The sequence below is a fragment of the Tachyglossus aculeatus genome, chromosome 18 (assembly GCF_015852505.1).
Source record: "Tachyglossus aculeatus isolate mTacAcu1 chromosome 18, mTacAcu1.pri, whole genome shotgun sequence".
In the NCBI taxonomy this organism is placed as follows: Eukaryota; Metazoa; Chordata; class Mammalia; order Monotremata; family Tachyglossidae; genus Tachyglossus; species Tachyglossus aculeatus.
The window spans coordinates 34,431,138-34,455,139 of NC_052083.1; the positions used below are offsets into that span (position 1 = coordinate 34,431,138).

General features: G+C 45.2%; 1 protein-coding gene across 1 annotated transcript; it reads right to left on the bottom strand.

Moving 5' to 3' along the window:
• Window positions 1-608: 608 nt before the first annotated feature.
• On the bottom strand, window positions 609-22,190 carry ETS2 (ETS proto-oncogene 2, transcription factor). Its single transcript, XM_038760517.1, has 10 exons — window positions 21,945-22,190; window positions 14,728-14,799; window positions 11,787-11,907; window positions 9,601-9,720; window positions 8,091-8,291; window positions 7,169-7,252; window positions 5,703-5,927; window positions 4,314-4,577; window positions 2,716-2,834; window positions 609-1,794 (listed from the first exon to the last, which is right to left on the bottom strand). The coding sequence occupies exons 2-10, from the start codon at window positions 14,797-14,799 to the stop codon at window positions 1,579-1,581; spliced, it is 1,422 nt and encodes a 473-aa protein (XP_038616445.1). The 5' UTR covers window positions 21,945-22,190; the 3' UTR covers window positions 609-1,578.
• Window positions 22,191-24,002: the final 1,812 nt, after the last annotated feature.

A 24,002-nucleotide genomic window follows, 5' to 3' on the forward strand; every position in this document is an offset into this window, starting at 1 on the left:
GGACCCTGAGCGGAGCCCATTTCACCCCAGGGAAGTGCCTGAGGCATTTTAGAATGATCAGAGATTGAACAAACTTTTCTTCTGTTCAAGAGGTTTTAATCAATCAATCAATCAATCGTATTTATTGAGCGCTTACTATGTGCAGAGCACTGTACTAAGCGCTTGGGAAGTACAAATTGGCAACATATAGAGACAGTCCCTACCCAGCAGTGGGCTCACAGTCTAAAAGATTTTTTAACATCTGATTCTGTGGCAACCTCTTGCAATGCACAATATGTTTACACTGAGCTGAGATAAAAATAAAGCTTTCTTACAAATTACATTTTTCCAGGGAATTGTTTTGCCGTTGTTGGTCTTTCTGCAGTAAAAATAGCTGCTACATAAATCCCTCCTGATCTCTGAAAAGGAGTCACATATTTTCCAAAAATAGAATTCCTATTTTAATCATACAGAATGAATTGGGGATGGAAGGCACAAGGGGAGTAACGAGTCGGGACGGGTCGGGAGGGAGAAGAAATACAATGAGACTGAAAAATAAAATATGGTTTGCATATAAACCGATTTAAAAGGCCATGCGTAAGAATGGAAAACATATGCTGTTTATCAAGAAAAATACCCATTTTATATCTATTAACTTTACATTTTCCATTAGAGGAGAGAGACAAAAATTTCAGTTCTGCACAAACAATAATATTAGCTTCTTGTAAAAAGGCCAAAATGTACAAAGTCTTTGCCAGATATGGTCATGGTAGAAAACTCAACCAAGTCCACCTAGATTTGTTTTCCTGCAGGCATCCAGCGTGGGCATGCACTAAGCACTTTCCGACCTCTCCCTGCCTGACCTTGGCAGATCAAATATTTATAAAATGCTGTATGTGCGACTGCAAACGGAGAATAAACACTGGATATCTGCATTCTTCCCGTTTCAAACACGCTTATATAATTAGTTTAAATTACAATATACAAATTTTTGTTAAATAGGATTGCTTCCAATAACAACCAGAAGGTTACGGTAATATACACAAAAGGTTTGAAATGGTGAGATTTTTTTTTTTTTCCCCCGCTCCCCCCTCGAAGGAAATGCTTTTGCGTTTTCCTCCACCTGGTTCCACAGGGCCAAAACGTCGGGGCGCCCAGCCAGCATGCATCTGCCCCATCAAGACGGTGGAAAGGCTGAACAGTCTTCCCTCCTAGTCTGCTTTAGTTCCAGGTAGCTCTTCCAGCCTATCTTTTCAGGCCACCTTTGGGCTGAGTTCCAAGGAGCCCTGCGATGTACCGATGCAGCAGTTCCCACCAACTCGGGTTTCCACGCCACCTTCGTTTCCGAATGTCACCTCCAAGAGCGTTTCCGCCCCGGGTTCCGCGTGGAGAACAAGGCAGCCTCGGCCAGAGCGACGGAGTCCGTCGAACTGAGGCCGCCGCTTCCTTCCGACCTCCCCCGGCTTTACCGAATCGCTTCCTTTCTAATGTTCCTTATTTCTGAGCGGCGCCCCACCTCAAAAGGCCGCAAGCCGGGCCCCGGGGCAACAGTACCGACTCACACACGACCTACGTCTGCTTTGGGTGCGATCGGTCTGCTCAGTCCTCTGTGTCCGGCTGCACCCCTAGCATGGCGTGGAGTTCTTCCGCCGTGTACCCGAGAAGGTTCTGGAGGTCACAGACAAAGCGATAGACGTAGCGCTTTCCGGAGGTCTTGTGAATGATGTTCTTGTCGTAGTAGTAGCGGAGACCCCGGCTCAGCTTCTCGTAGTTCATCTTCGGCTTGTTTTTCCTCCTTCCCCATCGCCGGGCCACCTAGGAAAGAGGGATGGGACAGGAAAAGATTAAGTTGCCCGTCAACCATCTGGTGGTAACATCCATTACTAAAAAATTGCTGTCGAGGCTTCAAGGACCCATTAGATCAATCAATCAATTGTATTTATTGAGCGCTTACTGTGTGCAGAGCACTGTACTAAGCGCTTGGGAAGTACAAGTTGGCAACATATAGAGACAGTCCCTACCCAACAGTGGGCTCGCATCAATGTCTTGGCCACCAACTCACAAGGCAGAATTCAAGAGTTTAATTGAAGAGGATAGATTCTATCTGGAAGGAGGAACGGGAGGTTAGGAGCACACACAGTGACCCAAAATGGTGTCTCTCCAGCCTGGGCAGTCTATCCTCAGGATTAAGAGTGCGTAGAGGGTAAGGGCCATAACTTGGTCTTTTTTTTACTTGTCCTTATTCGTGGAATAGTGTTTTTTTAATATTTTTCCAGAGTTCTTTCACATCTCCTTTCCTCACAACACCCCTGGGACAGAGGGAGGAGCAGAGATGATTATCCCCATTTTAGAGGAGGAAGCTGAGGCCCAGGAAGGTTCAGCGAGCTGCCCAGAGTCACCCAGCAGGCCAGGGGCAGAGCTGGGTCTAGAAACCTGGCCTCCTGATACTGGAATTCACGGTGAGTGCACTGCATATAGCAGGTCTCAAGAAAATGCTGCCGACTGACTTGTTTCTGTAGATGCTCATAATCGGCCTTTAGACACTTTAAAAAAAAAATCTTTGTACGACTGTTTGACCTTCCTATCAGCAAAGAACTGAAGAGGAAGGCTTATTTTAAAACTAAATTCCTGAAGCATTTTCTTGACCAGACCAACAAGCTTCTACATCATTCAGCCAAGTGAGTTAAAGCTCAGAAACATCCCTTTGCCTTGGAATCCTTTTAACTGCTTCCATACCTCATCTGGGTCAGCAAGCTTAAACTCCCATCCATCTCCAGTCCAGCTAATAAATGACTGACAAGATTTGTCAGTGAGTAATTCTAGAAGGAACTGCCACAGTTGGATCGGTCCACTTCCTGGAAGAAAATGAGAGAGAAAATTCAGTATTAAAACATTTTCCACCCAGTTGAGAGTCATTATCTAGTGTCCGTGGGGCACAGAGGCTTAAGAATAGAGCCGGAGCCTGGGAGTCTGAGGACCCAGATCCTAATCCCAGCTCTACCATTTGTCTGCTGGGTGACCTTGGGCATGTCCCTTCACTTTGCAGTGCTTCAGTTTCCTCATCTGTAAAATGGGGATTCAATTCCTGTTCTCTCTCCACCTTGGACTGTGAGCCCCAGGTGGGTGGGGGTTGTGTCCAAACTAATTATCTTGTCGCTACCCCGGGGCTTAGAACTGTGTTTTAACAAACACCACTATTATTATTAGTTGTAGTGATAATTATCACTACTAGTAATGATAAGATACATGTGTTTAAGCTTTTACTAGTGCACAAGCTGAGTCTATAATGCTGGTGCCCATGACTCTGAGCTGACCTCCATCTCCACCTCCATGATGAGGTGGAGGTAAAAAATCACTAGATCTCTCAGTGGGCCAGTTTGTGAAAATATGAAAAGTGGCCTCACCCTTTATGCGTATCCTACCTCTGACAAACAGCATTCCCAACAAGGAAGCTTTCCTCGTGACCCTTGGATTTATATAGCCCCAGAGGAAAGGGAAGTCAGAACCCACTGTGTAACCTCCTCTACAGATACCGTGGTCCGGATGAGGCAGACTTCTGGGTGGGATTCAATTCTCAAAACCCTCGTTTCTGTGTGGAAACATGTTGAGCTTCCCCCGTTGAATGAAGAGATGGTAGGGATGCCTGCTCGGCCTTATCATAGCAATAAGGGAGCTCGTTTGTACAGATCTTTATCCTGAAATGACAGTACCTGACCAGTGGAAAATGATGCTGAGGCCCTATGCTCGAGGACAGAGGTGGAAACTGAGCACTGGTGAGGCCCTAGTTAGTGAGGGATCAGAAAACAGGCAAGGCAGAAAAAACAATTTGTTTCTGGAATAAAAATTCTCTAAAACAGACTTTAAAATTAGGTCCAGACCTCCTCTTTGCTGACAAAAATAGGGTCAATTTTCCCTTGATTATTTCAAACTGACTCTGCCATCCTCCCTTGGGTCTTCTAGCCTGACAGCTGGCTTTATTTGAAATTCTTCTGTGACTGAGTCAGTTCCACACAGCGCCAAACCTAAGAGCTCCCCGAGCCCCCTCGTCCTCATCCTCATCCTCCTTCTCCTCTGGCAGAAAAGAAGCCAGACAAAAAACACACCATAGATTTTGGTCTACTCCACTTGGCTTTTGTATGCCTGAAAATTCTAGGCGTATTTGCATTTTTTGAATTCAGGGTTGGAACAGGTCACGCATCAACTCTGGAATGTAAATAATAACGTCCCGAATGAGAAACACCCTTCACAAACATGGAAAGGCAGCCATGCAGGGCACGAGGAGAGCAAACAAACAAGATCTCCACGACCCAGGTAGGGTAAATTACAACACTCACCTGTAAAGCCAGCCAGAATGGCTGCTGGTATAACTGGTTTGCCTTGCTCCACCGGGTCACTTCTTTCTTGAATGTAATCCTTGAAAGACATGGTCGGCTTGCTCAGGCACAGGGGCTGGCCACAGTCTTCTTCGAAGCTCTCGAAGGAAGGCACCCGCTGGACATCCAGCAGCGACGACTGGCTGCTCCAGGACTGGAGCATCGAATCGGAGCTCTCGAAGCTTTCTGTACCACTGTCACTCGAGTCGGGCTCTCGGAGCTTCCCTGCAGAAGACAACAAAGTGACCCATTTTACCTCCCATTCGGCCCAGATGCTGCACAAGAAGAGCGCCAGTCGACTTTTCACTCGGGAGACTTCTATCAATCAATCGTATTTATTGAGCGCTTACTGTGTGCAGAGCACTGTACTAAGCGCTTGGGAAGTACAAGTTGGCAACATATAGAGACAGTCCTTACCCAACAGTGGGAGTCCCTACCCAACAGTGGGTAAAATGAAGCAGGGAGGAGAGGGAGAGAGGGAAGCTCAAAATGCCAGAAATGCAACCTCCTGGCTAGTTCCTCCTGGCTGGGAAGAGCGCATCTGTCATATAATAATAATAATAATAATGATAATGGTATTTGTTAAGCACTTACTATGTGTCAGACACTGTTCTAAGCGCTACACATGCAGTTGGCTGTTCTTGAGAAGCAGCTTGGCCTAGTGGTAGAACGCAGGACCGGGAGCCAGGAGACCTGAGTTCTAATCCCAGCTCCGCCCTTGGCCTGCTGGTTCACCCTAGGCAAGTCATTACATTTCTCTGTATCTCTGTTTCCTCATCTGGAAAATGAGGATAAAATACCTGTTTTCTCTCCCCCTTTGACCGGGAGCCCCATGGGGGCTAGGGACTCGTGTGATGCGATCTGATTGCGTTGTACCCCTGCACTTAGCACAGCGCTTGGCACATAGTAGGAGTGTAACAAATACCACTATTATTATTGTTCCTAGTATCATCATTATTCTTATTCTTGGAAGACAGATTCCTTGACCTGCTGTTTATTATACTGTTTCCATCTGAGGATGCCAGAGTCCTTTACAGTGACCCAGATACCTCTTCCCCAGGCTTTTATGACTTACATCCTTATGCATCCAAATAAGGAAGGGAGGTGCCTGGTGGCTGTTTCCAATTTATAGATGGAAGAGTTGACCACAGAGACGCAGCGGCTTGCTTAGGGTCACTCAGAAATCAGCGGGTGGACACACAGCTGACTGCCAGCCCAAGGCCTAACTCCAGTTTAGGCTCATCAGATGAAAATTTTAAATCATCAGGGCATTCCGCCTCTATTACTGGAGCCTGAAAAGCGGTTCTCCCCTTCAAACAGGGATGCGTAAATGAGCCCCTCGAATCTTACCAGAATTACTGATGAGTAGATTCAAACTGTTTCTGGGGAAGTCCTGGTTCACTGAGCAGTAGTTCACACTGACTGTGTCCAGTCGTGACTTTGAATAAAGATGAAACTCATGTTCTGAACCTAGCAGGCTGGGGACGGGCGAAGCCTGGCAAACGCCGTCCAGGAGGCTCATTTTGGGATAGCTCGGGGTCTGCATTCCATACGGCAGCTGCTCCACGTTAATACCTACAGCATGGCATTGGAAGATATATGATGACGTTCTCATAGTTTCTACACTTCAAACACAACCCGAACTAAAAACGCCCAGTCCATTGGCAATATTTTACCTCTCCACATCACCCCTCCACCCTACCTCCCAACCAACACACACACACACACACACACACTCTCTCTCTCTCCCCCCACCCCACCCTTCAAATCTGATACTAGACCATGCACATTAACAGGGATTTCACAAATTCTCCTTTCTAAGAATTTCATTCATTCATTCAAGAGTATCAAACCCGCACACCCCAGACCAAAATCCACTACTAGACTAGACAACTTGATAGGGCCACCAGTACCTCTCCTTTCCTAGCTTTCCCAACCCATTCACCTTCCTTCCCATCACCCACTGTTGGGTAGGGACTGTCTCTATATGTTGCCAACTTGTACTTCCCAAGCGCTTAGTACAGTGCTCTGCACACAGTAAGCGCTCAATAAATACGATTGATTGATTGATCAAAGGAGGCCTTCTCTAGTGAGGAGGACCGTCAAGAAAGTCCCCTCTGCCTCTAAAACCCAGTGCTGCTCACCCACGCTGGGTGGCTGCATGGAATCTCGGGAAGAACTGAAGCTCTGCGGAAAATAATGAAAGTACAAGACATGAGGCCAAGAAGTGAGGGAGGCAATGAAGCCCTGGATCTTGCCCTTTGGGTTTCTTGCACAACTGCTGCTGTTTAATCCTAAGAACCTCTGAACTGGCATAGGGAAGCTGGGGGGATCAGCAGCCTTGAAGATAATCCAGCCAAACATACAGCCATGTTTTAAGTCCAATCACTATTTATCAACCAGGAGAGAGGGTGCTGGATTAGCCAATCTCAATGAGGTACACTCCAGCACAAGGAGTCTTTAATTTGCCAGCTACCCTGATAGCTGTCTTCATTGAGTTAGCATCGTGGGTCATGACCGCCATAGGAAAAAAAAAAATCCCCATGTTCCACCTGTCCTTTTCAGAAATACTCACGAGCTGATACAGTGCTGGTTTCTGAACCTTTTCTACTCCCGCCAATCATAACCTGTCTGGCTTGTTAATTGCTAGTGACTTTTCACTAACCAGTTCCCATTTCCCTCTCCTACCTCTCCCCACCACACCCCATCAGTTGCTCAGACAGCACAGATTGCGGGTTTCCACACTGAGAGGTTACAAACCCCGAAGAACAAGCCTAAGAACAAATTCCTAAATGTCAAAAGCGATCGGGACTGACCTAGTGAATTGCTGCTGATCCAGTGAGACACTGAAGTGAGATGTGAATTTTCCACATATTGATCTTGCGTCTTCTCTTGGTTCTCTGCAAATAGAAACAATATTTTCACATTTATCCATCTGGAAAAGCCATGGCAAGGGGAAAAATTCTTTTCTGAGTTAAGATGCATTTACTGTCTGGGACCGTGATGCTTTGCAAAGTACAATGAAAGATGGAGGGCAGAAGTCATGACTTCTAAAAATCAGAGCTTCCTAATTGAAAGGCAAGACTGAAAAGGAAATCTTCTGGTGTACATTTAAAGAACTCCATATTTTACACTCAGCCAACTGCTTTGGACTGATAAAAGTCGGCTGAAATTGCAGTTAATGCCAGAAGAATAAAAAAAAAGGCACACTACAGAGTTCTTACATAAAGCAAGATCAGGCCTTGCTTTTGATTTTGTTTCATTTTGGCATCCCTTTCCTTTTCCTTCAAACACCCATTCAAGCTTCCTGTCATTATACTGAAAACCGAACAGAAAGTCCCAGAGAGCTCTGTCCAAATTGGAATTCATTTGATCATTGTGGATGTCTGATATTCCTATGAACAATGAGCCCAAATTCCTAGTGTCTTCCATATCGGGATCAATGCTGGAAGGATTGCTCCATTGACCAATGCCAAATATGACAGTCGTGAACAAATTAGTGACTAAGGCTAATAATTTGCTGCTCGGCTGGTGCTGTACCCAGACACTCTGCCTGGAATGAGAATTTAATAACCCTTGAGTTTTCATCAAATTATTGTTTTGTTTCTCCTCCGAAGAGTTTATGAACAGCCTAAATGGCTGCCCTCTCAGCCCATCGTGGTTTTCTTTTTCATGCCTCCCAAAACTCTTCCCCAGGTTAGGTTTTACAGTAGGTGGTCTGTGTCCATCTCTGGATACCTTTGATCATCTGCTCCAGATGCTCCCAAAGAATGTCACCCACAAAATCCGGGGCAAGTTCCAGAAAGCGCTCTTTGCCCAGGTTACACAAGACCTGGCCGTTCATGACAAACCTCTGGAAATTGACATCCATTAGGCTAAACTCATTGGTGGCCCAGAAAAGCCATTGGCATACTTGTTCTTCAGTCCACAGCCAGGGATCTTTGGAGAAAAACAAGGGAAAGAGAGGAGTGAGCCAAAGGAAAAGTGGGCGGGAGGGGACAGGATCCAAATAATTCAATATTCCACTTGCTCCATGCCCCTGTTAAATAAGCATGGGAGGTAAAAGCTGAGTGCTCTCATGGGAACTCCAGAAGTTCTCATGGAAGCTCAATTTGGGGCAAAATAATTTTTGGTCCCAAGTTACCACATAACTAACTGCGGACCTTCTCAGGACACCAAACACTTCTATGTCTCCACTGATTTTCTCAATTGCCTGGATTCAGTTGGAATTCCACCCTGAAAGATTTATCTGAGATCAAGCTGACCATGCAACTTGGTTTCGCTGAGGCATCCTGTATTTCTGTAACCTTGTTTTGGCCAACTTCTAGCAAAATACAAGAGTCGCCAGCACAACATGGTCTCTATAGTACTGGTTTCACAATTCAACAATTTCCCCTATTAATACCCCACAAATTCACAAATACCGAGAAGGATACACACATGAACATTTTGTAAATAAAAAAGAGAAAAGTAAAAAAAAAAAAAAAGCATGAAGAATTGAGCCCCATGCATTGTGAACCCGTGCAGTTTTAGAGGAAGTTTCTGATAGTGCCACCAAATTGATGTGTGTGTGTGTGTCTGTGTGTGTGTTTCCCAAATCATGTGTGTGTTTTATGTTTCTGTGTGTGCTGTGAATTCTCAGGAAATTGTCCTTAGAACACAGTATTGTGTTTTGCCCCACTGAATCCTAAAATCAGCCCCATGGCATGAAAAAAAACACACAACAGCACCATGAGTATATGTACATTTGGCAGTAATAGGAATCTTGGTGGAATGGGATGGAACACATTCCTTTATTTCCAATTAAAATAAACACCCATTTCACTAATAATGAGCTTCCCTTAAGAACACACCTAACTCAGCCACTGTGGACAAATGTTCCAGACTTGGGGCTGTCCTGGGCAAAATGGTAGCCTACTTTGCAATGGCCTGCAGTGGCTTGTGCTCCCTTTAAATGCTTGGGCCTCTACAGTCGGGCTAAAGCACGCTCGGCTTTATCCTTTAAATGATGAGGATGTTTTATCCTCTAAAACATTTATCATATGAGCATCCCAGAATGCTGAAAGGCCTAATCCTCACTCTTCCCTCTTCTTCCTCTGCTCTTGGGTTCTGAGAGGGAAGGGGCACAGGTCTGGGATGGAAGCCCTGATGACCTTGTTTTTGACCAAATAATATGGTCAGCCAACTCCAATGGATTAACCAGCTTCAATCAGGACATTAAAAGTGGCTGTTAAAAGCCATCACTTACTGTTTGGGATGCCAAGCCGACACTGCTCCTTTGTGAAACCATTGAATGTAGCTTTTAAGGCTTGACTCATCACAGCTTTACTGCATGGAGTTAACAGAGGCAGTTCACAGTTGGATGGCTCTATGGAAGACCACATCGCAAAATTGCAAAATTAGATGGGTAGATTCGGCACAGAACAATCTTCTATGTTAACATATATAAGTAACAGAGGGTATTCCCACACATAGTCAACCAACAGAAAATAATCATTTCCTTGGATCCCAAACCTCATCCTGATCCTGAGGCATAACGCAAAAGAGAAAAAAGGGCTCTGGCCAAAACACAGGAAATATTCAGTGTCCAAGCACATGAAGCCAAGTGTGGAGAAAGGAGCATCTCCAATGACCATAATCTTGGTTTGATTTCATTCACAAATCTCCTAGGAGTTATCCAGAGCACCTCAGTGGCTAGTCATCAAAACGATCATTCGTCTTTTAACTCACTAGGAAAATGATACTTTTTTTGGAGTGAACTTTCCAGGTTAGTGCTGCTGGTTTTCTGGCTTCGCTCTCAAATATTTTGAAGGCCTCTTTGAAAATAGAGCCCATTTTTTTCCACCGGTGTAGACCTGGCCTCCCATATTTGTTTCCAAAAAAACATCAAGGAAATCTTCATCGCATGCCCTCCATTCTCTTCACTCCACGCAAACCAAATTCCTGCTGTGTAGTTTGCTGTTTTCTCTTCACGGCCCGTGGAAAAGAACCAGTGAGCAGGATTTCATGTTTCAGGGTTTCATATCTCATTTCTATTTCAAATGACATTAGTAACCTCTAAAACATTCAAGAAATGACAGCCAAATCTATGCTCCATGATGGCTAAAAAGTTCAACTTTCATTTTTGACATCCCATAACCTCTTTGGCTCTGTTTCCTCATCTGTAAAAAGGAGATAAGGTACCTGCTTGCCCCACCTCCTAGAGCCCTGTGTGAGGCAGGGATTGGGTCTGATTTGATTATTTTGTGTCTGCCCCTGGGCTTGAGCTTAGCAAGTGCTAAATGAATGGTGCCTTCATAGAAACAATGATAATAATACTAAACAAGGGTTGCAGGCAGAAAATGTCAACGAGTTAAATAAGGGCTTGGATAAAAAATACCAAATGGGTTACTAAAGGGAAAAGTGAAGGAGGCTACATTAAGGTACATTCCCAGTTAGGAGGAAGGGTGTCAAGGAACGTATTAGGCAAACTCTTCCACAGAACATCCTTTGGTGGACGAAATGGACCCCTGGTCTGGCCCAGAATGACACTGCCTTTGTTCTTAAGGTGAAACAAGGAAGAAATACTCTGACCAAGGGATAAGAGGAATGAATGAGCCTGAAGGAATAGGTTAAGAGGCTAACCTGAGGTCAACCTGGAGGCTTGTTTTCACTAATATTGGGAGCATCAGTAGATTTTTGGGGTGTATTCAAGATCCCCACTTATCAAAGGAGAGGGTGCCTCTGTTCTGTTGGACTGTTAATTTGGCTTGAAGGTCTGTGAACCTCAGGAATTCCACCCTGGGCTTTTCTAACTCTTGGCTTATCTAACCTTAACTGATTAATGTATTTATGTTATGCAAGATGAGCTACATTGCATATAATGTGTGTGTGTGTGTGTAGCTGACTTTTTCTTAGCTAAAATGCCATGTTTCTTAGCTAAAATGCTATGTATCAGCTCCCCACACTACTTAAGACGTGGAAATCTAGTTATGCTTATCCAACAGTAAGACGCCTGTACTGAATATCTAGCAACCAAGAGGTCATGGGTCTTTTGGGTTTTTTTTTTTTTACAAAAAAGCCAAATGATCCAAGATAAGCTAGACATATGTATGAGATTTGGTATCTTTTCATTATGTTTAAATACCTAAAGAAGCACTGTTGCGCAATTCAGCACAAGTCTCTACTAGTATCACAAAAGGAGGGCGGCAGAAGTGCCCGAGATTTGGGAATTGTGAGCACTATGCCAACACTATCTGCCCTGCTGATGCAACTGACACCAATTATCCGCTTTGTTTGCACTCACACCATTTTAACTCAGAAACTCATAAACCACAAGACTGAGTTGTGCTTTATAGCATACTGATTTGATGCGCCAAGAAATGACCTTAGTAATAATCGACAGGTTCACTTCATCAGATCAAAAAGAACCCCTTGGTCTCCCCAACAAATTACCGGGAGAAATGGAATCCAGGCCCGTTGGTACTTCTTGCAGAGTTTGCTCTTCATTTAATGAGGGAAAAAATCCCGCAAAGAGAGAATTTGGGCAGTCGAAGGTATCAAATGCCGGCTGGCGCTGCAAAACAATGTGCAAGAAACATTTCATTATTGAAGCTATCTTTACAATCTGTGTTCCCAAAATAATATCATTGATAATTTCAGAATTATTCTCCATACGTATATTTGAATCTACCTGAATGGAATGCACTACAAAACAAGGATGTTTGTCTGAATAAAAGCAAAATCCAATGTTTTGGGAGTTCAAAAATTCAAAATAAAAGGCTTTTTTACCCAACCAATCAGTGGCACTTACTGTGTGCCGAGCACTGTACTAAGCACTTGAGTGTGACAAAACAGAGTTGGTAGACATGTTCCCTGCCCACAAGGAGCTTACAGATCTACCTTTAAAATGTAGACTATTGATCTAAGAAGGATAAGTTGAATATGGAAAAAAACGAAGCAAAAAATGCTAGTGACATAGATTCGCTTGCAGCATGACCTGGGGGGATAGTGCCTGAGACAGGGAGCCAGGAGACCTGGGTTCTAGTCCCAGTTCTGCCATTCACCTGCTGTGTGACCTTGGGCAAGTCACTTTACTTCAGTGTGCCAGTTTCTTCATCTGAAAGTGGAGCTAAATTATTGGTTCTCCCTCCCACTCTGACAATGAGCCCCATATAGGTCGGGGACTGTAGCTGATCTGATTATCTTATATCTACTCCAGTGCTTAGCAGTGCTTGACACATAGTAAGTGCTTTCCAAATACCATCATAGTTTCCCAAGCACAGTGATGTGCACGCAGTAAGCACTCAGTAAATTCCTTTGATGAATTTATTCACTGACTGATAAAATCTTCAATGTATCCTTAAAAATTCCTACCCATTTTATGGTCAAAGTGGTGATTTCCATTTCTATTAAATAAGGAATGTTCAAAGATTACATGATACAAATGAAATAAATCAAAGTAAGGATTTTAAAGTACTATCTAATCTGAATGAATCAACTTTTAAAACAGATGTTTATGACTGGTGGTGAGACTCCCTTATAAGTGAATAGATAATGCTCTGATTCATCATTATTACTTCGCTCAGTTTGTTAGGAAATAAAATGGAGAAAGGCCGTGTTCTTTCAATGTAAACTGGAAACCCCATGTTATGTGTAACACAATGACCCATCCGTTGAGTCACTAATGGAAAAATGCACGAAGCGAATGTTAATAAGTAGAAAATAGGTGGGTTTTTTTGTTTTGTTTTGTTTTTGCTTTCTTACATTTCAGAAATGTAGAACAATGCATGACACATTACAGAACAGGACAAAGCTTGAATCCCAGCCAAGAGAGCTGGAAACAATTAGCCCTGCCAGACGGATATTTTTAAAGATCCGACCCAACATGGTCTAGCAGGTCAGAAAATGTTCATCTTAATCTCCAGTCAGATGAGTGTCTGTACTAACTCTTGGTGAGCACCCAGGGTGTTTGAAGGGTTTTCTTCTAAAGCCTCCTAAACTGATCTGTTAAATCATTCTTCAGGTTAGGGCTGTCTTCAAATATATACAAATGTGCTGAGAATTTGGTTTTAAAGAGAGTGTAGCTCTGTTTTGTGGGGAAACAGTTCTCCTGCAAGGAAATCAACTGCTATGTCCAACCTCTGAAGCGAGAAGTGTTAGTTTGATTTTATTTGATTATTTGGAACCATTGAGTAGCGGAAGACCACGTCTTTCCTCCATGGAAGCTCTAACAAAGGTAGGTGAAACACTCAAGGAATCCATGGGGAATTTATGTCCTTCCTTTTCTTCAATCAATCATGTTTGAGTGCTTACTCTGTGCAGAGCACTGTACTAAGTGCTTGGGTAGATGTGTTCTCTGCCCACAAGGATCTTACAGCCTATAAGGGGCCTCCTCTACCCACCTTAGGGCGCCCACCTTTGATGTTCAGTTTTCTATGTCACCGGCATTCCCAGACCCCCAAGTACCCTTCCTTCTTGGCCTTTCCACCTCAAAGCCTTCACTTTCTCTGCTCAGCCCCTACGATCAGCTCTGCTCATCTGGTCTGAGCGCTGGCTTCAAGACAAACACTCTCTACCTCCACTTTCCCAACCCCCTTCCCGTCATCCTGTATCCCTGACAGGCTTGATCCCTTTACTGGATAAAGAATCCTTGCTTGCGATTGCCCTTTCTTCTTTCTCCTCCTTTCTAAACTTGAAAACCCCTTTCAAAGCACCCAGCATGTGAAAATTACCTAACAGGGTGGTTTGATGCTTAGAAAATGGTTATTTTCTTAAACATAACCAAATAAGACAAAAAGCAAAGCCTTTCAACGTAGTCCTTTACTTCCCCTGAATGTCTGACTGGGAAGGCCCAATCCTTCCATGTTCAGGGACTTAAACTTAGGAAAACAATCACGTCTCACCGTCCACTTAGAGGGAGAAATGAGAGAATTGGAAAACAGTTTGACTAACTGTATGCAGATTTTCCATTCACATCACTGTGCGCCGAAAGACAAGTTGAGCAAATGGGAGGGAGATTGGGCCCTCTCAATGCGCTGGTAGGGATGGGCAGTTTTATTCAGAGCAAAATGAACTGCCTATGACTCTGTGGATCCAGGGACCCCCTGACCAGGGGAGAGGGGAAATGGGAGAGGAAGGTCAGGTCAGGCCCCTCGGGCTCCTGGACATTGACTGGCTGGGGTTCATGGGGGAAGCAGCATTTTGACTCGGGCCTGGAGGCCTGGCTACAACTTGACTTCCATTCCTACCATCCAACATTCAGTTCTGCCCCACAGTCCCCTTCCAAAGTCAGAAAGGCCAACAAGCAAGCCTGAGGAAGTGATGTGTTCGGACCAGAGAGCGCACTGGGGGTTGGAGATCTCCCACTTTATAGTTTACTCTCATGAAGACTCACCTTGAGCGTTCCTCTGAAGCTGCTGGACACGGGGGCTACTTGATCCATGTTCTTGATTCCAAAATCACTCATCTAAAAAAAAAGTATATATATATACATTTAGACTGTGAGCCCACTGTTGGGTAGGGACTGTCTCTATATGTTGCCAACTTGTACTTCCCAAGCACTTAGTACAGTGCTCTGCACACAGTAAGCGCTCAATAAATACGATTGATTGATTGATATATATATATATGTTCTTCAACAAACGCATGAAAAATCACTTGAACTCATTGCTGAGAGCATATCTGGTCCTTAGGATTCTATCTGTCCTCTGGCATACCCAACATACTGAGAATTCCTTTTTCCCCTGCTCTAGGGATTAACAGTGAAATACATCTCTCTATAGGTAACAATTGGATATTCTAGTAGTAATATTGAGAGAAGCAGTGTGTCCTACTGGGTAGAGAATGGGCCTCGGAGGCAGAAGGACCTGGGTTCTAATCCTGGCTCCGCCACATGCCTGCTATATGACCTTAGGCAAGTCTCTGTGCCTCAGTTGCCTCATCTGTAAAATGGGGATTAAGATTGTGAGCCCTATGTGGGACAGGGACTCTCTCCAACCTGATTAGCTTGTATCTACCCCAGTGCTTAGTACAGTGCCTAGAACACAGTAAGGACTCAGCAAATGCCATAAAAAATAATACTGGTATGTTCTGAGCACCCACTTGGTACAGTGTATTGTACTGGGTGCTTGGGAAGTACAAAATAGAATTAAGAAGTGACAATGTTCTTTGCCTTCAAGGAGTTTAGGGCCTAGATAACATTTATTAAAAATGCTATGATTTTGCAACATAACCCTTGGAGGAAAGATTCATCTCATTTTCATTTTAGGGAAGAGGAAACTGATTAAGAGGCCAATAATCTGCTCAAAATCAGAGTGGGAACTATTTTCTATTTAAGCTAAACTGAGTCCATGAAAATTTCCTTATCCAGTACTTATTCTTTACCAAAGTGAGTTTTCTTGCTAGGAGTTTAATTCTTTAAAATTCTGGTGGTTCTGGGCCTTGACAATCTTTGACTTCTTGAGAAATTTCAGGAAAAATGATTCAGCAGTGTATTTCTCCAGGTGAGAAGTTGTCTGGATAATGACAGTATTATTTTCTTGCCTCTCATTCAATTTTAGGAGTCTGTTCCTTGATTTATACAAGGCTTTTTACTTACTTATTGGGCCCTGAATTCACTTTAATGCCCAAGTGGTCCATTCAACTAACATCAGTTAGCTAATGGGACCTGGATTGGACCCTAAATGATCTTTCTGAGAGTACGATTAGTATTGGTTCCATAAGGTACTATTGGCAAAAAGTAGCGAGGGACAGTAAAAAGAGCACAGGCCTGGGAATCACAGGATCTGTGTTCTAATTCCAGCTTTGCCACTTGTCTGCTGTATGATCTTGGGAAAATCATTTCACTTCTCTGTGGCATCAGTTACCTCATCAGTAAAATGGGGATTAAAATTGTGAACCCCATGTGGGATAAGGACTCTATCCAACCTGATTATCCTATCTACCCCAGCAAATAATAATAATAATAGCATTTGGTAAGTGTTTACTATGTGCCAGGCACTGTAGTAAGCGGTGGGGTGGATATGAACAAATCAGGTTGGACACAGTCCCTATCTCATGTGGGCTCATAGTCTCAATCCCCATTTTATAGATGAGATAACAGGCACAGAGAAATTAAGTGACGTGCCCAAGGTCACACAGCAGACAAGTGGCGGAGCTGGGATTAGAATCCAGTAACGTAGAAAGTGCTTAACAAATGCTTATCAAATACCATTAAAAATAGGTAAATTTCCCAACTCATTCTCAATAGGGAAATCGGGAGCCTAAACTAGGTTATAGTCCAATAATTGCCTATACCAGTGGTGTCCATTAAGATTTAAGTGGTCACATCCAAGTATATGAAGTAACTAAAAAAGCCCAAGTATATCTGCATCTAATTTGTGTATGTCTGTATATATCCTGCATGCTGTTTTCTCAGGCCAGTTATCGAGTCAACCTTATTATAATTGTCATCCTAAGGTTAGCATTTCTTGGTTTTGTTTTGGTTTTTTTCATTCTCTATTCCTTCTTGGGCATTCATTATAATAGACCCAGCTTTCCTGCATCCAAAGTAGTGCAACAGAACAAGTTGGCAGACACATTCCGTGCCCACAAGGAGCTTGTATAGTCTAGAGTAGATACTGAAATGGTAGCCACAGCCTAGGGTAGGTGAGGAGGGGAGGTATAAGCTATTATACTGCTGAGCTGTATCACTGGTCCAGTTTGGAGAACTCTTTAAAATTTCATTTTGAAAAAGACAGGTTCACTTCAAACCACAAACCAGAATAACATTGCATAGTCCTAAATCTGAGGTTGAGCTAAAAGAAATATCCATTTAGCTGATGACGATCGCCAAGTCAATTTTTACAACAGAAACTCCTTCAAATAATTTATAATAATAATTATAGTACTTGTTAAGTAATTACTACATGCCAGGTACTGGACAAAGCACTGGGGTGGATACAAGAAAATTGGGTTGGATACACTCCCTGTCCAACATGGGGCTTACAGTCTTAATCCCCATTTTAAAGATGAGGTAACTGGACTTGCCCAAGGTTACATAGCAGGCAAGTGATGGAGCCAGAATTAGAACCCAGATCCTTCTGATTCCCAGGCCCATTTAGTAGGCCACACTACTATCCCAGGCCCCTCCAAGTGATTAAATGATCGTGAAATAAAATAGGTTCATGTGATGGCTCTCAGAGATGGCAAGTTTTCTTTTTGAGGGTGGGAGCAGAAAGGGAGAGAGGGCTTTGCATGAGGAGCGAGAGAGATAAGATTTAGGAAAGGAAGGCAGCTTTGTCAGTGGTGGTGGTGTGTGGCGTTCGGTGGGAGTCCAGCCCCCAAACCTGTGTGGGCAGGGACAGTGGTTTACCCTTCACATCTGCAAACCCATGGGGGGGCAACGGCCTCCAGCACCCCCATAGATACCTCTGAAAGTTCTGTGTATTATTCTGCAAGTCATAAAATGGCAAGAATTTCATATTCTATTTTCTCCATCTTCACCAAAGGAAATAAGGCAATGGGGCGAAACAGACGCACTCAAATGAGTAGGCTTAATGGTGAAAGATACTACTTTTTGGACGTTCCCGAGACAACGCAATGATAGAACATCATTATTCACAAGTGTCTCTTTATTAAATGCGACTAGATGATGCAGGTTTAGTGTTTCTTTCCTTGATTCATGTCTCAGCTTGATGCTAGATTTTCAGCTTCATAAATCGACACAGAATGGGTCTGGAGTCTAATGTGGAAACCTCATCTGGCTTTTGTATACAAATACCAGGAGAAAAAGCAGCCTCCCACTCCCACATAAAGAGCTATAATTATGAGCTACAAAATAGAATTCTTTTGTTGCCCAGCTCTTAATGAGTTTTGTAAAAAAAAACAGGCAGAATCAAAGTGTTCCTAACTAAATGGTTTCAGGCAGACACATAACTAATCAAATTTAAGTACACTTATTTTACTCAACACAGCTTGTTAAAGTGACACACATGCCAAGTCTCTCCACATAAATCAATTGTACAATTAAGTCCCTTTGTGTGGTGGCACTGATTGGTGCTTTTGCCCTCCTTTAATGACTGAAAAGAGTTACATTTCAAAGCGAGATAAGAATCTGATGGACAACAGTATGAATCCCTGTTGTGAAAGACCAGGAAATTTTGGAAGTTTGTTTCTACATTGGTAAATAGGAAAGTATGTGACACAGTCCTTAAATGTTACATCTTTTCTGGGAGGGAGTGACTAGCCAAACCCCCTGAACAGAAGCGAAGGAACCTTTGGCAGCCGGCCGGGCCAACAGTTCGCCCGTATATTCCGTTCCAATATCACTCACTCCTATAATAAACCTTAACATGGAGATTTATTTCACTGATTTGTCTTTAAAGCAAGTGCTAAGGACACAGATAAAACTGCACATAAAACTCACTTGCATAATCATAATGTCCTCTGGGGACTTAAAATGAATCACTTCCATTTTTCTGGAGCAGCCTGCTATTTTCTTGACCTGCTACTGGATCGTATTTGCCTTGGAAGACAACTGGGATCATATTCTACACGAAGTGTGCTCCAGAGAGACATAAAATAGCCAGGTACTTTCTTCCTTTGCCCTTAGCACACTGTTTCAGTCAATAGTAGCTACTATTCCTATGCGCCGGGGCACACCTGTGTGCAGAAATAAGGCGGGGGTGGGTGGTGTCGCTGCTTATGTTCCCCCAGAGTTGGGACTCCTTGCTGGGGGCATGGTTGGCTTCGGAGGACAGGTGGCCAACCCTTTTAAGCTCATGCTTGGATACAGCTTGAATATACTTGCTATACAGCGTGGCTTAGTGGAACGAGCACAGGCTTGGGAGTCAAAGGTCGTGGGTTCTAATTCAAACCCCGCCACTTGTCAACTGTGTGACTTTACACAAGTCACTTAACCTCTCTATGCCTCAGTTACACGATCTGAAAAATGGGGATTAAGACTGTGCGCCCCACCTGACTTGGTAACCCTGTATCTCCCCCAGCACACAGGACATGACACATAGTAAGCGCTTCACAAATGTTATTATTATTATTATTATTACAGCGGCTGCAGACTGGGCTCGGGTCACCAGGACCGGGCCCTGGTGCCCCCGGTAGCCACCCCGGGAGGAGAGGCGAGGAGGGTGGGCGGGGCGACCTGCAGCACCTAAATCCCAGACCGGTGGGCGACTTAGCCTTACCCAAAAGTTCCCCAGAGACAAATCTTGCGGGGAAGTTGAGGAGAGGAACTGGCATAAATATGCTCTCGGAGAAAGGGCGGGGGGAACCATTTATTAACCATTGCAAAACTAAATGCATTGCCCTCAAACCTCTCATCCATCAATATCTCAAAACAAAAATGTTGCAGCCCAAACTTGTCTGCTGTGGGACCTTTGGCAAGTCATTTAACTTCTCTGTGCCTCAGTTACCTCATCTGTAAAATGGGGATTGAAATCAATCAATCAATCGTATTTACTGAGCGCTTACTGTGTGCAGAGCACTGTAGTAAGCGCTTGGGAAGTACAAGTTGGCAACATATACAGTCCCTACCCAACAGTGCGCTCACAGTCTAAAAGGGGGAGACAGAGAACAAAACCAAACATACTAACAAAATAAAATAGAATAGATATGTACAAGTAAAATAGAGTAATAAATATGTACAAATATATATATATATATATATACATACATATATACATATATACAGGTGCTGTGAAAAACTGTGAGCCCCATGTGGGACAGGGACTGGTCCGACCCGATTTGCTTGTATCCACTTCCAGTACTTAGAACAGTGCCTGGCACACGGTAAGGGCTTAACAAATACCACATTTATTAGAACACACACACATCACACATGCAAAACACACATACACATACTCCTACACTCCCACAATACCCAACAACCCCTCCCACTCCTTCCTAAAGAGACTCATTCATTCAATCGTCCAATCAATCGTATTTGTTGAGGGCTTACTATGTGCACAGCACTGTACTAAGCGCTTGGAAAGTACAACACAGCAATAAAGAGACACCGCTCCCCGGTTCCTGGCCTGCACCCGGACAGGGACCCGAATACACTCTCCCAGTGAGAGGGTCTTCAGGGGGGGTGTTTTGAACCCCTCGAACCGTTATGACCCGGCGATTGCCTAGCCCCCCGCCTCCAGAATCCAAACCACACGCTGTGATTCATGAACAGGCTCGCTAGGAGACCACAGATACCCCCTCCCTCCCCCCACCCTCTCTCCAATCTGAAAAGACGACTTGAAATTTGAAAGAAAAACCCATCTAACACCGGACAGCCGCAACAAAGGAGAAATGGGGGTGGGGGGTGGCTGGGATGAGATATTCAGGCGATCTACAACCGCGGCTATTGAACAATATTAGGGCGACCAAGATCTGCAGCGTAGCTTAGTGGTAAAAGCCTGGGTTCGGGAGTCAGAGGTCATGGGTTCCAATCCCGACTCCCTCACATGTCAGGTATGTGACTCTGGGCAAGTCACAACTGCTCTATGCCTCAGTTCCTTCATCTCTAAAATAGGGATTAAGACTGTGAGCCCCAGGTGGGACAACCTGATTACCGTGTATCTACCCTAGCGCTTAGGACAGTGCTTGGCACATAGTAAGCGCTTAACAAATATCATTATTATTATTATCTTTCTCCATCTCCTCCCGACCCTTGGACCCGGGGGTGGCCCAGGGTGGACAACAGCTCTCCCATCTCCTAGAAAAGCTGGGCCCACCCACTCTTCCTTCGTCCCCAGGATTTTGGGGGGCAGGTTTCCCCTTCCTCGCCCGGTGCCGTCGGTACAAACACTTCCTCCTTTCCCAGAGACCGAAGGACCGGCTCCGGCCACAGAAAGGCCAAGCGCTTAGTACATTACTCTGCATACAGTAAACGCTCAATAAATACGACTAAATGAATGAAAAGCCAGAAGCCCCGATCCCTCTCTCTTTCCACCTCCTTTTTTTTGTTGTTGTCCCGGTGGGATGTCCCCTCTCCTCTTCCCACCCCGAGCAGCCCAGAGTCTGGGGGCTGCGGGGATGGAGGTGGGGGGGAACATCACAGCCCCCCCAAAGACCCCCGACCAGCCTCTCTCCTCACCAGGTTTAAAGCCCCTGGGCCCTCCCGGATCGTCGTTCAGTCCTATTTATTCAGCGCTCACTGCGCGCAGAGAACTGTACTAAGCGCTTGGAAAGTACACTACAGCAAAAAAGAGAGACAATGCCTGCCCACACCGGGCTCCCATATGGAGGGGGGGGGACGGACACCAAAACAAATAAACAGGCCTCAATAGAAATAAATGGAATTAATAGGTCTGGCCAGCCCCTCCGGCCCTCCTTGCCCAGACCGGGGATAGAAAACCAGCCTGGCTCGGTGGAAAGAGCCCGGGCTTGGGAATCAGAGGTCATGGGTTCTAATCCCGCCTCCGCCACTTGTCAGCTGAGTGACTTTGGGCAAGTCACTTCACTTCTCTTGGGCTTCAGTTCCCTCATCTGTAAAAGGAGGATGAAGACTGTGAGCCCCACGTCTGACAACCTTGATTACCTTGTATCCCCCCCCCCAGCGCTTAGAACAGTGCTTGGCACATAGTAAGCGCGTAACAAATACCAACATTATTATGATCTCACCTGGGCCACGCCGCCGGCTCTCCGGGGTCCCTAGCCGAGCCGCCCTTCGAGGCCGGTCCTCGCCGCCTCTCCCGGCCTCCTTCTTTCTTCCCGGAGCAGGGGGCTCACGCTGGAAACGCTAATCCCAAACCGCCTTATTCCCGATCCAGAGTCCGCCGGACAGAGGCCCGGACCGCTGCCGGACACTCGGCCTGGGCGCGGCGAGGGCCAGACTGTGTGTATGTGTGGTAGGGGGAGGGTGTGAGCTGTGTGTGTGTGTGTGTGTGTGGTGTGTGTGAGCTGTGTGTGTGAGGGGTGGGTGGGTGGGAGAGATCCAGGGGGGTGGCGATGTGCTGATCTCCGGGCGGCCGCCGGACTGAGTAACCAGACCGTCCCACGATCCCGCAGTTCTTCAGAGACCGGCCTGGGAGGGGGAGGAGGAAGAGGAGGGCAGAAGGAGGAGGAGAGAAGAAGGGGGAGGAGTCGGCCTTCTTCCGGATTTCTCTCTCCCTCTGCCTGTCTTGTCTCTCCTTTTTGTTTCTCTCTCTCTGTCCCTCTGCCTGCCTTTCTTCCTGCTTTCTCCCTTTTGTCCCTCTCCTTCTGTCTCAGCAGTCTCTCCCACCCTCCTCCTCTCTTTCCCCCCTTTCTAATTCTCCCTCTCCCACCTCCTCTCTTTCCCCCTTTCTAATTCTCCTTCTTTCCCACCTCCTCTTTCCCCCCTTTCTTATTCTCCCTCTCTCCCACCTCCTCCCTTTTCCCCCTTTCTAATTCTCCCTCTCTCCCACCCTCCTCCTCTCTTCCCCCTTTCCAATTCTCCCTCTCTCCCACCCTCCTCCTCTCTTCCCCCTTTCCAATTCTCCCTCTCTCCCACCTCCTCTCTTTCCCCACTTTCTAATTCTCCCTCTCTCCCACCTCCTCTCTTTCCCCCTTTCTACTTATCCCTCTCTCTCCCACCTCTTTCCCCCTTTCTAACTCTCCCTTTCCCACCTCCTCTCTTTCCCCTTTTAATTCTCCCTCTCTCCCACCTCCTCTTCCCCTCTTTCTAATTCTCCCTCTCTCCCACCTCCTCTTCCCCCTTTCTAATTCTCCTTCTCTCCCACCTCCTCTCTTTCCTCCTTTCTAATTCTCCCACTCTTCCCTCCCCTTCCCTCCCTTCTCCTTTTTTTCCTTCTTCCTTCCTTCTTTCCTCCCTTTCTAATTCTCCCTTTCTCCCACCTCCTCTCTTTCCCCCCTTTCTAATTCTCCCTCTCTCCCACCCTCCTCCTCTCTTTCCCCCTTTCTAATTCTCCCTCTCTCCCACGTCTCTTTCCCCCTTTCTAATTCTCCCTCTCTCCCACCTCTCTTTCCCCCTTTCTAATTCTCCCTCTCTCCCACCTCCCCTCTTCCCCTCTTTCTAATTTTCACTCTCTCTTCCCTCCCCTTCTCTCCCTCCTCCTTTTCTTCCTGTCACAACTCTTGTCCCTTGCCCGTTCTGGTGCAACTGAGGAATAGGGAATTCTCAGCCTCTTTCCACCTAAAAAATCGTGGGCTGCCTTTTTGTTGTTGTTGTTCAGGAAAGGAAGCCTGGGCAGGTTCTCGGTTTTGTTTTGTGTTTCATTCTCTGATTCTTTAGAAGTGCCTGTCACATAATATACACTTAAATACCACAATCATTACTATTATTACTATTATTGTGAGTAGAGGAGACTATAGAGAATGCTGTTTGGGGATTCCTGCCTCCCTTGTCTGGGAAATCACTAAGCAGAAATTCAGCGCTCTAAATGCCTTGGTTTCCATTTTCATCACAGGGCATCTTTGTTCTTCTGGAGTTGACTATGGCAGGGCAGGCAGTTGCTTAGCACCTACTGAAGTGGAAAGTCAACATCTTAGTTTCCCTATCTGTAAAATGGGGATTAAATGCTTGTTTCTCCATCCCCTTTCCACTGTGAGCCCCATGTGGGCAAGGGCTGTATCCCATATGATTATTCTGTATCTGCCCCAACGCTTAGCTTGACACTTTTTTAAGGGTATTTGTTCCGTGCTTATTATATGTCAAACACTGTTCCAAGCATCGTGGCTCAGTGGAAAGAGCAAGGACTT